The following is an 11,846-nucleotide window of genomic DNA, read 5'->3' as shown; positions in this document are numbered from 1 at the left end:
GGGGGCTGGGGCACAAATCCAACAACTCTTAGACTACCTGAAGGGCCCCCCCATGCCTATAACCAACAGGTGGATCCGAAATCCTGATGCTCCTCTCAGCCCAGTTCGAGGCCAGGACTATTTCAGGGCTGATGGAGTCTTGTGCCAACTGGGGCTTCTGGGAGGCCGAGGGAAGGAGCAAAAGGAGCCACGGCTCAGGAGGAAAATGCAGGGAGAGATCCAGGAAACAGCCCTGATTCAGCCTTGGAACCGCATCAAACCAGGTGGAGAGACAGCTGGAGGGAGGGAGTTGGGATGCCAAGTGCCATCTTCCTTGCCCAGAAGAAAGGAGCGCATGGCCTCTGAGAGCATAGAACAAGCTCTCTGGACTTGGCCGCTTTAAGACTTGTGGGCTTCCATGCTGGTTGAGGAATTGAAATCCACAAGTCTTAGAGTGGCTAAGTCTGGAGACGCCTGACATAGAACATAAGAGTAATAGGGCTGAAAGGGACCTTGGAGGTCTTCTAGTCTGACCCCGCCTATAGCGAGAGATCTTATACCATAGGGGAACCCTCCAGTCAGCTCGTTCACCATGGCGGAGTTGGAGGGTGAAGAATCGCTCATACGTCTCCCTCGTCATAGTTGGGGTTCTGCAACATCCACCCCTCCCCCATTTCTCTCCATCCTAGGTGTGAAGTGGGAGAGGAAACTGGCAGCATCTCACCCCTCCCAGCCCCCATCACAAACTAGCACATAAGCTTCACCCCTCCTTCCCCACCAGCTCAGAGGCAGGAGACCCCCCCTCCACCATCCTCAGACCGGCTCAGTGGATACCAGGCCCCCATCCTGGGCACTGGGTACCCCAATACATAGCCATTGCCATTGGCTTGTTCTCCCCCTTTTAACGTTTGTATCTGGGCTGACCTTGAAAAAGACCCCAAGGAAAGCTGGGCCTCCACTGGGATGTGAGACCACCTGGAGATCCCAGGCCTGCAGACTAAACCCAGGAGGGAACAGCCAGCCCTTCTGTGCACAAGTTGGAGCCTCCTCTTCCTCTGCTTCATAGCTGCACTGTTACCAATTTTATTTCTGCCAGCACTAGAATGACGAAGAAATGTTCAAAATTTCTTTTTGGCCTTGGGCAAAGGCTGGTCTGTTTTCTAAAGCTTTTTGATATATCTTAATTTGAAATGTATATGCTGCATAGACACTTAACTCCTTCGCCTCCTTTTCAGTTCTTTACTTTCTCGTGTGTATTGATTAACGTGCTTATTATGTTATGTATTTGGATTTTTATTTGAATTTTTAAATCCGGTAAGTCTAATATATTGTAAGATGCTTAGATGAATGGCCTATAAATTTTAAAAATAAAGACCTAAAACAGCCATCTATCAGCCAGGTGTTGTTTCAGGAACACAACAAATTCTGGGGAGTGCGGTGTGCGTGCTCCAATCCAAGGAGTCCCGGTTGCAGCCTGGCTGGCAGGGCCAGCTTGGACCCGCACGCTCTGTCCGAGCCTCTTGGCCTCTGGCGGGCAGCCTCTCCTCCCCCCCCCCACCCGCAGGCATCCGGATCTGCACCAAGAGACAAAGTGTCCCCCCAGGACCGGCTGCAGTCACGCCGCGTCCCCATCAATCCTGCTCTTGCCCTGACCTGTCCGGCCGGCCGATCCCTGGCTGTAAACAGAGCGGGAAACGCCACTCATTTATCCTGCGAGATGTAAACTTTCCTGATGGCTGAAGAATAGCCGGCCTCTTGGCCAGCCTGGCGGCCTCCAGGGAACACAAGGCGGCTTTGCAGGCAGAGCAGCAGCAGCAGCAAGGGGCTTCCAGGAATGCCCCCCTCCCTCCCCCTGAAGAAAAACACCAAGAAAAACAGTTTTTCTTCCTGACACTTCCCACTTGGCCAAGGATGGGCTCTGCAAGAGGTCATCAAGCTGTCTCTGGGCTTGGCCGCCTGGAGCCTTGGATCCTACACTGGAAACATCCCAGAACGGATACAGGCTGCGGGGGCAGAGGACGGGGCCACTGGCCTTGGGGAAAGAGCCCGCTGGGCCCTGCTACATCCAGCTACCATGGCTCTTGCGTTCCAGCCTGTCACTTGGTTGAACCAGGCAAGGGCTGCCACAAGCCCACCTCTCCATTTCTCCTGCATGCCTGTTGCCTCCCCACTCAGAAGCCCCCAAGAGCAGCGCTCGCCAATCGCCTCCTTTGAGGACCGAGGCAACTCCCGCTGGGCAAGAGAAACAGGGAAGGGGGCAAGAGCACGACCCAGGCACGGCCCACTCACCCGACGCACAGGTGCCCGCCCAGGCAAGAGGGCAGTGCCTGGGGAACGGAAGCCCCCCCTTCCCTCCCAAAGGCTTCCCCAGGACAGGGCCAGAAGGCGAGGAGCGGGTGAGGGGTCAGGGGGATGTTTACAATCTGGGACGCTCAGGAAAAAGCCCCCGCTTCTTTGGAGCGCATTTCCTTCAAAACAGCCCAGCCTGCCTGAGTGGTGAAATATGACCAGCCCTGCTGGAGGAGGGGTGGGTGGGAAGCAGCCGGGCTCCCTCCCAGCACCTCTGGAGCCTGAAGGTGAGGTGGGGCTGGGTTGATGGGCATGTTCCTGCTCTGCCCTTTGGCTTCCTGATCTCCTTCTGGCACGGAGCCCTGGCTCAAATTAGCAACCCCCCCCATCACCGTCCTTGCAGGATGGGTTTCTAGGAAGCCCCTCAGTGGGAAGTGGGAGGGGTTGGGGAAAGCTAATAGCCTTTAGCCACTTATAATAAGCTGCTCTTCTTACAGCCGCCTCCAACCATAGAGCCCACCCCCCTTCGGCATTTTCCTTACAGCCTCTGGCTTCAGGACCGAGAATGCCCCCTGCCTGGAAATGCTAAATGAGGGGGGCTTGCAAAGACATGCCAGGCCCTAAGATCTTAGGGCCAAACTTTTAGATCGGAAAATGCAGCCAACTCAGGGGGGTCCCAGGGTCTGAAGGCAGCATGCAAGTAAATCTCACCTACAGCGAGCAAGTCATGCCTGCAGCTGACCAGCCCCAAAGTCTTTTTTCTGTTTGTCCTTTCAGTCACCAGAGGCTGCAGGCAGTGGGCACGTGGATACCCTGAGGAGGACCCCAGAGCTCTTGCATGTTGGGAAGGCCAGAGCAACAACTTGTTGCTTTCTAAGGGGCTGCCCTCACCTGCTGTCCATTGAGCAGAAATCTCTTCCCTGGGAGGGTAGGCAAACATTTGGAAGAAAAAGAGTTTGAAAAATGATTTTTAGGCACAGGGGCCAAATTAAGGCCGGCTGCCTTTGACACTGCTGGGGTCAAGCAAGCAGTGCAGGCTGGGACTGGAGTCGGATTTTCTTAGGAGCAACTTTGGCCAGGGAAGAAAACAGGAAGCTGGACCAGCGCCCCCCCAACCCCCCTCAGCTCTTGGGAGGTTGGAAGTGAAGGTGCAGCACTCACAAGGGAGGAGGGGGTCCCAGTGGGCCTCACTCTGTCTGCAGCCCCAAAGGGCTGACGGAGGGAGGGAGGCTATTTTCAGCCATCCACTGGGGAGTCCTTCTTGGGAAGGAGCCGTGAGAGGCTTCCCGTGCATAAGCAGAGGGCCTTGAGGACAGGAATAAACCCTTCCTGGCCAAGAGGGAAGGGGCTGGAGGGAAACGCTGCGGAGGAACCCACAGCTGACGTCAGATGAGGCGGGGGGTGTCCGGGTTTTGGCCCTGGAGGACAGGGAGGAGATGCAGGGGCCTCCGCCAACTGCACCCCAGGCCATGACCCCCGGCTTGGTTCTTCCAGACCTACTTTGGCCAAGGAGCTGGACCACCTTTCCTGAGGTTGCCTTCCACAGGCTCTGCTTTCTGATAGAGGCAGGGCAGAGAAGGGCTGAGATCTCTTGATCAGTGGAATCTGGGAGTTACCTCGGTTTCCCCAGAGCCCCCTTGAAGCCCTCCTCTTTGCCAGCACTGCCACACAGCGGGTTCCTTTCTCCAGGCTCCATTCCAGCCAGGAGGCAGAGGCCACTCAGGCTGGCACCGTCTCTTCTGGTGTGGGTACCAGATTAGCTGTAGGGCAAAGCAGCCCCCTCTGCCCCCCTCCAACCTCCCCACTCTGGCTTGTGGTCGCCTGCGCACCGTGGCTGCTCCTTGGCCAAGGGAACTGAGCAGCACTAGTGGGAGCAGCGCCCAGGGCTGCCCTCCCCAGGCAGGGCTTCCTCCTCCCTGGCCGTGGCTTGTGGCGCTGCTGACCGCTTCCCTTGGATTCACGCGCAAGAAACTTCCATCTCGGGCCGCCGCGCATTGTCCGCCGGGCTCCCGGGGCACCAAACACCGCTGCAACAGCGACACCCACCGGCCAGACCGCGCGCTGCGCAGGGCCAGCCGAGGCCAAGCAGGCTCCGCTTCTGATGGCTGGATGAGGCTTGTGAGTCTGGGGGCCACGGCCAGGGACCCTCCGCCACCCCCAGAGCTCCCTTGCAGGGGGAAAGCCGCGCTGGGCTCGGTAAGCCGGGACTGCTGGCTCCCTCCCACCCCGCGTGCAGCCCCTCCAAGCCCCCCGCCCCCTCCGATCGATGGGGCGGAGCTGGCTTCGGTTCGCGGTGGGAAGGCAGCCGACGTGCGGGGGATGCCAGGCCGGACCACCAGTCCCATCAGCCGCGCCACTGGGCGGGGCGCCCTGGGATGATGGGCCTGCAGCCCGAGCGGCGAGCGCGCCCCTCCCGGCCTGGGGCTGCTCCGCGCGAAGCTCCCCGACGGCCTCCGGCCCCTCGTGGGCGGGGCCATGTCGACGACGTCACGCTCGCGCAGGCGCACCGCGTAGGCCGCACGGAGCCGCGCCCCCTGCTGTCCGCGGCATGCAGCCTCCCGGAAGGCGCGGCGCCGGCGCGGCACGTGGTCCGGCAGAGATGGGGGCGGCGGAGGCGGCGGGTGGGGCTCGGGGGCCGCGTGTCGGGGGAGGGGGGCCCGGAGTCTGCCGGGGGGCAGCGCGGGATCGGCGGGCGGGGGGCTCCGGGCCGCGCTGAGCCCCCCGTGACGGCGCCGTTGCTTCCCGCAGGGCCCGCCCGCTTCCAGTGCCCGGAGGACTTCTGCGCGCGGCGCCTGGCCGCCTTCTGCCCGGAGAGCCTGGGGGCGCCCGGCAAGCGCCTGCTGCTCATCAGCGCCCCCGCCGACTTCCGCCCGGAGAGGTGCGCGGGGGGGGGGGGTCGGTGTGGCGGGGCGGCGGGGGGCCCTGGGCGGGCTTGGGGCCCTCGGGCTGAGCGGCTGCGTCTCGTCCCCTGCAGCCTCTCCGGCCACCGCCTGGCGCTGCCGGGCTCCCCCCTTTGGAGGGCATCGCAGCCAGATGGCAGCCAGAAAGTCTACAGTCTCCAAGCCAGCCGGGAGGAGAGCGCTGCCCGCCTGCTGATCGCCGCTGGCCGGCCGGAGCGGCTCGCCTGCGCCCGGCCTTTCGGGGCCTCCCTGAGGATCCAGGAGACACACGCGGACCCCGGCGCCGCCCGGGCCCTCTTCCCCGTGGCAGAGAGGCCGCCGCCCCGGGTCCCCGAAGGACTCAAGCAGCGCTTCTTCCCCTTTGGGGCCCGGCTCAAGGGCTCGGAAGCGGCAGGGAAGGCTGCCCGGAAGAGGGGCAAGAAACGGCCGCTGCTGCCTTTGAAGCAGGCGCTCTGGCGGCCGGAAGGTCCCAAGCAGCTTCTGGGGGGCTCCCCGGAGCCTGCAGGGGGTCTGCTGGGAGGGTGGGCGAGGGCTGGGAGCAAGCAGCCGCTCCTGGAGGAGGAGGAGGAGGAGGAGGCGGCAACTGAGCCAGCCATGCTCCCAGTGCTTGGTGGGCAGCTGCTGTGGCAGGACGCCCGGCCAAGTGGCCACTTAGAGGAGGGCTCCTCGGTGGAAGAGCCGGACAGGAGGAGAGCCAGGAAGAGAGAGAAGTGGAAGACCGGCCTGGAGACAGAGGAGTTGCCAGATCCCAGTTCCAGGTATTGGCAGCCTGAACAGGAACCCCGGAGGCAGGGAGGGAGGGAGCCGCAGGGAGATGGGGGCGACTGCGCAGGAGAGCCGGCCGGATGCAAAGCCAAGAAGAAGAAGAAAAAGAAGACAATGCAAGAGGCCGTGGCAGAGGATCTCTGGGATGCCGCTGCCATCAAGGAGGAGCCGGTGGACGTCCCTTGTCTGTGGAGCCTCCCGGAGGAGAATCCAAGGGCCATCAGAGAGGACCCTGCTGGAGTCCCTAGCTGCAAGAAGAAGAAGAAGAAGAAGAAGAGCCGAGAGAGGCTGGCAGAGGGGCTGTGGGGTGCTGCTGCCATCAAGGAAGAGCTGGGGGATGTCCCCTGTCCAGGGAACCTCCTGGAAGAGGGTCTGGGGTCACCCAGAGAGGAACCTGGTTGGGAACTCGCTGGTTACATAAAGGAGAGCCCAGGGAAGGGGGCAGGAGGGCTGTGGGGCATTGTGGCTCTTAAAGAGGAGCTGGGGGATGCCCCCTCTCTGGGGAGCCTTGCACAAGAGAGTCGGGGGGTCATCACAGAGGACCCCGCCGGGGAACTCCCCAACTGCAAGAAGAAGAAAAAGAAGAGCCGAGAGAGGCTGGTGGAGGGACTGTGGGGCGTTGCTGCCATCAAGGAGGAGCCGAGGGACATCAGCTGTTTGGGGAGTCTCCTGGAAGAGGGTCTGGGGTCAGACAGAGGGGGCCCAGCTGGGGAACTCCTGGCCTGCAAAAAGAAGAAAAGGGGGAAACTGGACAAGGAGCCCCTGCAGGAACAGGGGACAGAAACACAGGTGGACTGGGCTACTCCTCTCTGGCAAGAGAGAAGGCCAGAAGAGCCATTGCAAACTAACGGGGCGGCCCCAAGTCCCAGACCCAAAAAGAAGAAGAAGGGCAGGAGGGAGAGGGAGGACCAGGCTGGACTCTATGCAGCAGGAACTTAACAGCCAGGGAGGGGCGGCTCTATTCCTGCAAAGTGTTGTTGATCAGTTGTCATGCTTTTATTCACGCTGTCTGCCACTCTGAATAAATTCAGGAGCTTTGCATGACAGCATTTCTCTGAAGGTTCTGCCATTTCTCCCCTTAAAAATGAGCGGCTGCCTTGTTCGTTTTTTTCCTGCCGGACAGTGTTTTATTGTCTGTTTTGTTAAGCAATGTTCACATAGCAAAATAGCTTCTTTTCTCCTCAGAGAGGGAGTTTTGTTGCTTTCGTTGGTCTTCTGGGAGTTTTGAGGGAAGAAGTTTCTGAGAAGATTGTGAATTGTCCTGGGCTCATCGCCTTCTGCTCTTGAGCCCCTTCCTCACTTGGGCACCTTCAGAAACGGCTCATGAAGGATGTCAAAGAGCCTCTTGGCCTGGAAAGAAAGAAGAGGTGCAAGTGAAGGCAAGTCTGTTTGGGAGGGGTCTAGGTGCTTTGGGGAGTCCAAACTTTAAAAGCCTCTTTTCCCCTTTATGAAACTCCAGCTGTTCCCCACTGAAAGCCTTTTCAGATGCAGCAAACTTCCTGTCAGGCCTCCCCCAGATGTGTTGGGACTCAAAGTGCAGGACGTCCAGCAATATTGCGGCTGGGTTACCACTGTGTTTCGCTTCCCAAACTGAAATGGCCGCTCCCCCCCCCCCCCCCGGTGCCAGCTGGTCTCCCTTCTTGGGAGAAAGTCCTGGCTCCACAGACCAGTTGCCATGAGGTTAAGGGCAGCAAGCGAGGGATGCCCCTTGCACAGGCGCTGACTCGGCTTTCCTTAGAAAGGGAGGTGGGGAGGCTTCCACTGTGCCAGCCGATTGTTTGAGGGCTTGGGGCAACAGTTTCCACTCACCTTTTGAGGTCCAACCCCAGGGCACAGGGAGAGGTCCTCCTTGGACGCCCGGACAATGTTGGCTAGTGACTGCAAGGTAACAGCAGAGGGACTCAGTGGGACGATCCCCAGGGCATTTGCGGGCGTCAGACCTGCCATAAGCTCAGAAGGAAGCGAATGCACAGATGCCAACACCCACCTGGGAGTCAAGGGGAAGGAGGCTTGACGGCAAAGGATAAAAGGTAGTTCCGCAAAAATCGCTCAAAGTCCCATTCCTCCCACTTTTGCTGCATTGGTTAGGGCTGATGGGAGGTGGAGTCCAACAACCTTGGTGGGCGGGTGTGTCACAGACCACCCCTTCCGGCTTGTACACTGCTGGGAAGTGCTGCTCTCAAAGCACCACGTTCTCCCTGCCCACCCCCAGCACAGAGAACTGGCTTGCTCACTCTGAACGTGGACAGCAGGCTCAGGGTGTCTGTTTTGTTCACGGATTTCACGCTGGTCAGACAGTCGCTCACCTGGGGGAGAACAAAGCAGCTGCAGCACCAGGCACATTTAGCTGCTGCGCAAGGCAACTGGTGGCTGGGATGCCTCTGCCCTCCTCCCTCCCCAGCCAAAGGAAAGCGGTCGTACCCGCGACAAATAGTCCTGCTCCACTTTCTCCTTCAGCAGGTCGGCCGGCTTCTGCTCGTAGGCCTTGTACGTCTCCAAGTAGCGTCCAGCTTCTTCTGGACTAAGGGTGGGACAGCATCAGAGAGCCATTGCAGGAAGCTTGGGAGAGCTGCCTCTGTGCTCATGAGGTTATTCCTGTCTGTCTCGGGGAAAATCTAGGCACAGACTGTCCATGTGAGCAGGGGCATTTGCCTTAAGGAGGAACTTGCTTTCCGGTGCCTCCCCCTTGTAGGGGGTCTTCTCTAGCCAGGTCTCTGCCACCCGCCCAGCGCTGGGGTCTCACCTCCAAGCCAAGATGAGGGTGCAGTCAGCAAGGATGCAGATCTTGGCCAGCTCCTTGACTGTCTGGTGGGGGTCTTTCTGAAAGAGCGGAGAGAGGAACTGCGGCTAAGGTAGCCAGCCAGCCATGGAAGGCAGAAAGGGGTCCTGCGCTCCAGCGTCTTCCCGCTGCAAGAGGGCCAGCCCTGCAGGCCTCCCGGCAGCTGCCAAAGTCTCAGCAGCCCCAGAAAATGAACGGAAGCGTTGTGGGCCTGATTTTGTTAGTGGATACTGGGCTGGGAAAGGAACGTGGGGCCAAGGAAATCCGTAGAATCAGCTGCCTGAGGCAGGAAGGGGGTGGATTCTGAGGGGGGAGGAGGGGGGGCTGCATCTCACCACGTCAACCTGAAGCAGGAGCACCTGCAGCTGGTACGTCTTCCCCAAGTTACGCAGCCGCTCGTGGATGTAATTTGGATTCAGGTTGTGGTACCTGAGGCTACAAAGATAAAGGTCAGAATGGAGTTTCTTTTTCAAAGGTTTTACCAAACCTCAATAACGTTGCAATAATGATTGAAAAAGGGGGCCCGATTCTGATCTGCACTGGATTCTGCAATAGGCATCCTAAATCTCTAGCTCCATGTGGCTAAAATCGGCTGGTGCCTTTCAGGCTATTCATTTCACCAACTCTTATCGTAGGAAGTTTAGAAACATGCTCCAAAGAAAAGAATGGAGAACATTCTGCTTCTAGCAAGGGGGAAACAGCATTTTGGACTGGAAGAAGAATTTGCATGACCTAATGTCAGATGGTTTCCTGTGTGGTACCCTGTGATCTCTCCCCCCCCCCCAAAAAAAAAAAAAGGAAAAAGCCTAATTCCTTTTGAACTATGAACAGACATGGGTTCCCTGTTTCTGGCAAAAAGCACTTGTGTTTCAACTGGCAAAGCTTGTATTTAAAACTGATATTACTATAGATGCAAGTACATTTACAGTTAATTATAAAAACACTCTCCCTGGCAGGGGAATTGAGCCCAAAGCCACTACCTGAATAGCTTGTGGCGGAAGGGAACCTGGGCTTCCTCTCCTTACCTCAAGAAAAGGGCACATGAGCTCTGGCCCAACAGGTAATCTGGGACAACTTCGCCGAATTCCCAAGGCACGTTGCGGACAAACTTCAGAATGGGGTTACCCCTCTGAGGGCAGAAGAGAGTCCTCAGTCACCGCAGAGGAATTCCCACCTGCCTGTGGTCACAGAAGAAGGCAGGCAGCCCACTGCTATGAAGCAAGATGAGAAACTCCCAAAAGCATCAGCAGTACCTGGAAACTCCTGAAGAATGTGGAGAAAAGCCATGCCTTCTGCTGAAGGAACAGGGAGGGATGGGAGCTGGTGCCAGTTTGATAGAAAGGCCTCAGCAGTGCCTATGGTGTTTGGGGAATGCTGGGAGATTTAAGTCCACACATCTGAACAGTTCCCAAGGTGATCTAAGTCAGGGGTCTCCAAACTTGGCAACTTTAAGAATTGTGGACTTCCAACTCCCAGAGTCCCTCAGCCAGCTTTGCTTAGACCCCCTAATCTAAGTGGTCTGAAGAGTAGCCACGCCCAGTCGCTGCCACCTTCCTGGACAGCTATCCCTGAGCACTGACCACACTTGCCTTCTGTCCTCGCAATAGCCAGGCTGTCAAAATGGGGGGGCTGAACAGGAATGTTCCCTGCTGGTGTGCCTGCTTTGTCTCACCTGCCGGGGACTGACGATAATAGCATTGTGCTTGGCCCCCACTTTGGGGGCGGTGGGGTTCAAGGGGGAGCCTTTGTCTTCTGCTGTGCTTTTGGGGGGCACAGTACCCTTGTCCTGGTTCTGCAAAGGGGTTTCTTCTGATATGCTCCTGGCCGATGCAGTGGGAGCAGCTGAAGTGGATTTCACCTGAGCAGCAGCGGAGGAGGAAGAGGTGGCCATGGCTCGCCCAACAATGTAGTCTGCGTAGGATGCCCCCCTGGGCGCAGCTGAGGCTGCAAGGACCGTTGCAGCTCTGGCTGCCGAAGCGGCTTTGAAGAGAGGCTTCACCTGGGAATGAGGGAAAAGGGGGGGGGGAGAATCCGTCTCAGATGCTGAAAGGAGAGATGGTGGCCCCTCAGAGGGACTCTCTGGATAGAAGCTAAGGACCCAAATTGTTTTAAATGGATAGCCACAAGTATTTAATGTTTTTTAAATTGCTTTTAAATTCTATGTGTTATGTTTTACCATGGCTGTTCACCGCCCTGAGTCCTGTTGGAGAAGGGCGGTATACAAATTAAATAAAATCAAAATCTAAATCTAAATCAAATCTCCCGGAGCCAAGGGAAAGGAATCTGCAAAGAGATTCACAGATCACTCAGCGAAATGGGAGGAGAGGGGCTGGCAGAGGGGAGGGCAGGAGGCAAGCATGGGATTAGCCTCGAATGGGCCCAAGAAAGAAGTTGCAGAAGGCTTAACTGATCTCGTGAAGTGATCTCGGAAACTCTCTCTGGTTTTTCCCCCAGAAAAGGAATCCGCCCAGTTCCGTTTGAATTGTGAACACGGCTGTGGTTCCCCCGTTTCTGGCAAAAAGAGCTCCTGAGTTTCAACTGGCGAAGCTGCCATTCAGTGCAGGCAAATGCATTTACGCTTGAGGATAAAAACTCTCCTCCTGGTGGGGGATTTGAGCCTGTGGCGGAGGGGAAGCTGGGTGGCCCAGAGGGGGGGAAGGCGGGCGGGAGGGAGGCGCTCACCTCTTCTTCCTCCTGCGGCGCCTGCAGGGCGAACCTCCTGGCCTCCATGGCGGGCCGGGCTCAGCGCGGACGGCCAGCGGGCGCTCCCAGCCGCCTCCTCCGGGCGGGGCCTGCGAGGAACAGGATCGGGCGCAGCAGGAGCGGCGAGGCGGGCAGATTCCCGTGTATTTTACCTGCCGCCCATCTCGCAGCCGCTGCACCGGCCGGATGACAACCGCGCCGCCGGAGCTGCACCGGTGGGGCAGAGGCCTGGGTTCAGGCAGGCCGAGCGAACTTCACCTGTGGGATTTCCGCCTACCGGTTGCTTTTGCGGAGGCGACGCCGTCCCGCGTCCAGCTGCGGGACCAATCACAGGCTTGCCTGTCTGGCGCATGCGCGCCACCTCAGACGCTGTGGGGAGGCAACTAGGTCCGGTCCCTGAGAGGCGGGCCCGGAGCGCCTCGTTTCCGCCG

At 58.5% G+C, this 11,846-nt stretch overlaps 2 protein-coding genes across 3 annotated transcripts; one reads left to right on the top strand and one right to left on the bottom strand.

Moving 5' to 3' along the window:
• Positions 1 to 4,816: 4,816 nt before the first annotated feature.
• POLR1G (RNA polymerase I subunit G) lies at positions 4,817 to 7,054 on the top strand. Its single transcript, XM_070950129.1, has 3 exons — positions 4,817 to 4,889; positions 5,017 to 5,146; positions 5,243 to 7,054. The coding sequence occupies exons 1-3, from the start codon at positions 4,817 to 4,819 to the stop codon at positions 6,870 to 6,872; spliced, it is 1,833 nt and encodes a 610-aa protein (XP_070806230.1). The 3' UTR covers positions 6,873 to 7,054.
• Positions 7,055 to 7,194: 140 nt separating this feature from the next.
• ERCC1 (ERCC excision repair 1, endonuclease non-catalytic subunit) lies at positions 7,195 to 11,791 on the bottom strand. Of its 2 annotated transcripts, XM_070950138.1 has the most exons (9): positions 11,395 to 11,791; positions 10,385 to 10,711; positions 9,738 to 9,841; positions 9,048 to 9,147; positions 8,677 to 8,753; positions 8,355 to 8,454; positions 8,168 to 8,239; positions 7,743 to 7,811; positions 7,195 to 7,283 (listed from the first exon to the last, which is right to left on the bottom strand). In XM_070950138.1, the coding sequence occupies exons 1-9, from the start codon at positions 11,440 to 11,442 to the stop codon at positions 7,230 to 7,232; spliced, it is 951 nt and encodes a 316-aa protein (XP_070806239.1). In that variant the 5' UTR covers positions 11,443 to 11,791; the 3' UTR covers positions 7,195 to 7,229. The 2 variants fall into 2 exon arrangements, with proteins under 2 accessions (XP_070806239.1, XP_070806240.1); XM_070950139.1 differs by lacking the exon at positions 7,743 to 7,811.
• Positions 11,792 to 11,846: the final 55 nt, after the last annotated feature.

The sequence above is a fragment of the Pituophis catenifer genome, unplaced genomic scaffold, assembly GCF_029215685.1.
Source record: "Pituophis catenifer annectens isolate HBS135680 unplaced genomic scaffold, rPitCat1.0.hap2 SCAF_9, whole genome shotgun sequence".
Classification (NCBI taxonomy): domain Eukaryota; kingdom Metazoa; phylum Chordata; class Lepidosauria; order Squamata; family Colubridae; genus Pituophis; species Pituophis catenifer.
The sequence above is the reverse complement of the archived record's forward strand: the minus strand, read 5'-3'. Positions and strand labels throughout refer to the sequence as shown.

Bases quoted from the DNA above. Each gene is read 5' to 3' on its own strand.
- POLR1G (XM_070950129.1), top strand. From the start codon at position 4,817: ATGCAGCCTCCCGGAAGGCGCGGCGCCGGCGCGGCACGTGGTCCGGCA. The intron at 4,890-5,016 runs GTGGGGCTCGGG...TGCTTCCCGCAG, and splicing joins GGGGGCGGCGGAGGCGGCGG to GGCCCGCCCGCTTCCAGTGC. The intron at 5,147-5,242 runs GTGCGCGGGGGG...CGTCCCCTGCAG, and splicing joins GCCGACTTCCGCCCGGAGAG to CCTCTCCGGCCACCGCCTGG.
- ERCC1 (XM_070950138.1), bottom strand. From the start codon at position 11,442: ATGGAGGCCAGGAGGTTCGCCCTGCAGGCGCCGCAGGAGGAAGAAGAG. The intron at 8,754-9,047 runs GTGAGATGCAGC...CCGCTCTTTCAG, and splicing joins TCCTGCTTCAGGTTGACGTG to AAAGACCCCCACCAGACAGT. The intron at 8,240-8,354 runs GTACGACCGCTT...GTTCTCCCCCAG, and splicing joins AGCAGGACTATTTGTCGCGG to GTGAGCGACTGTCTGACCAG.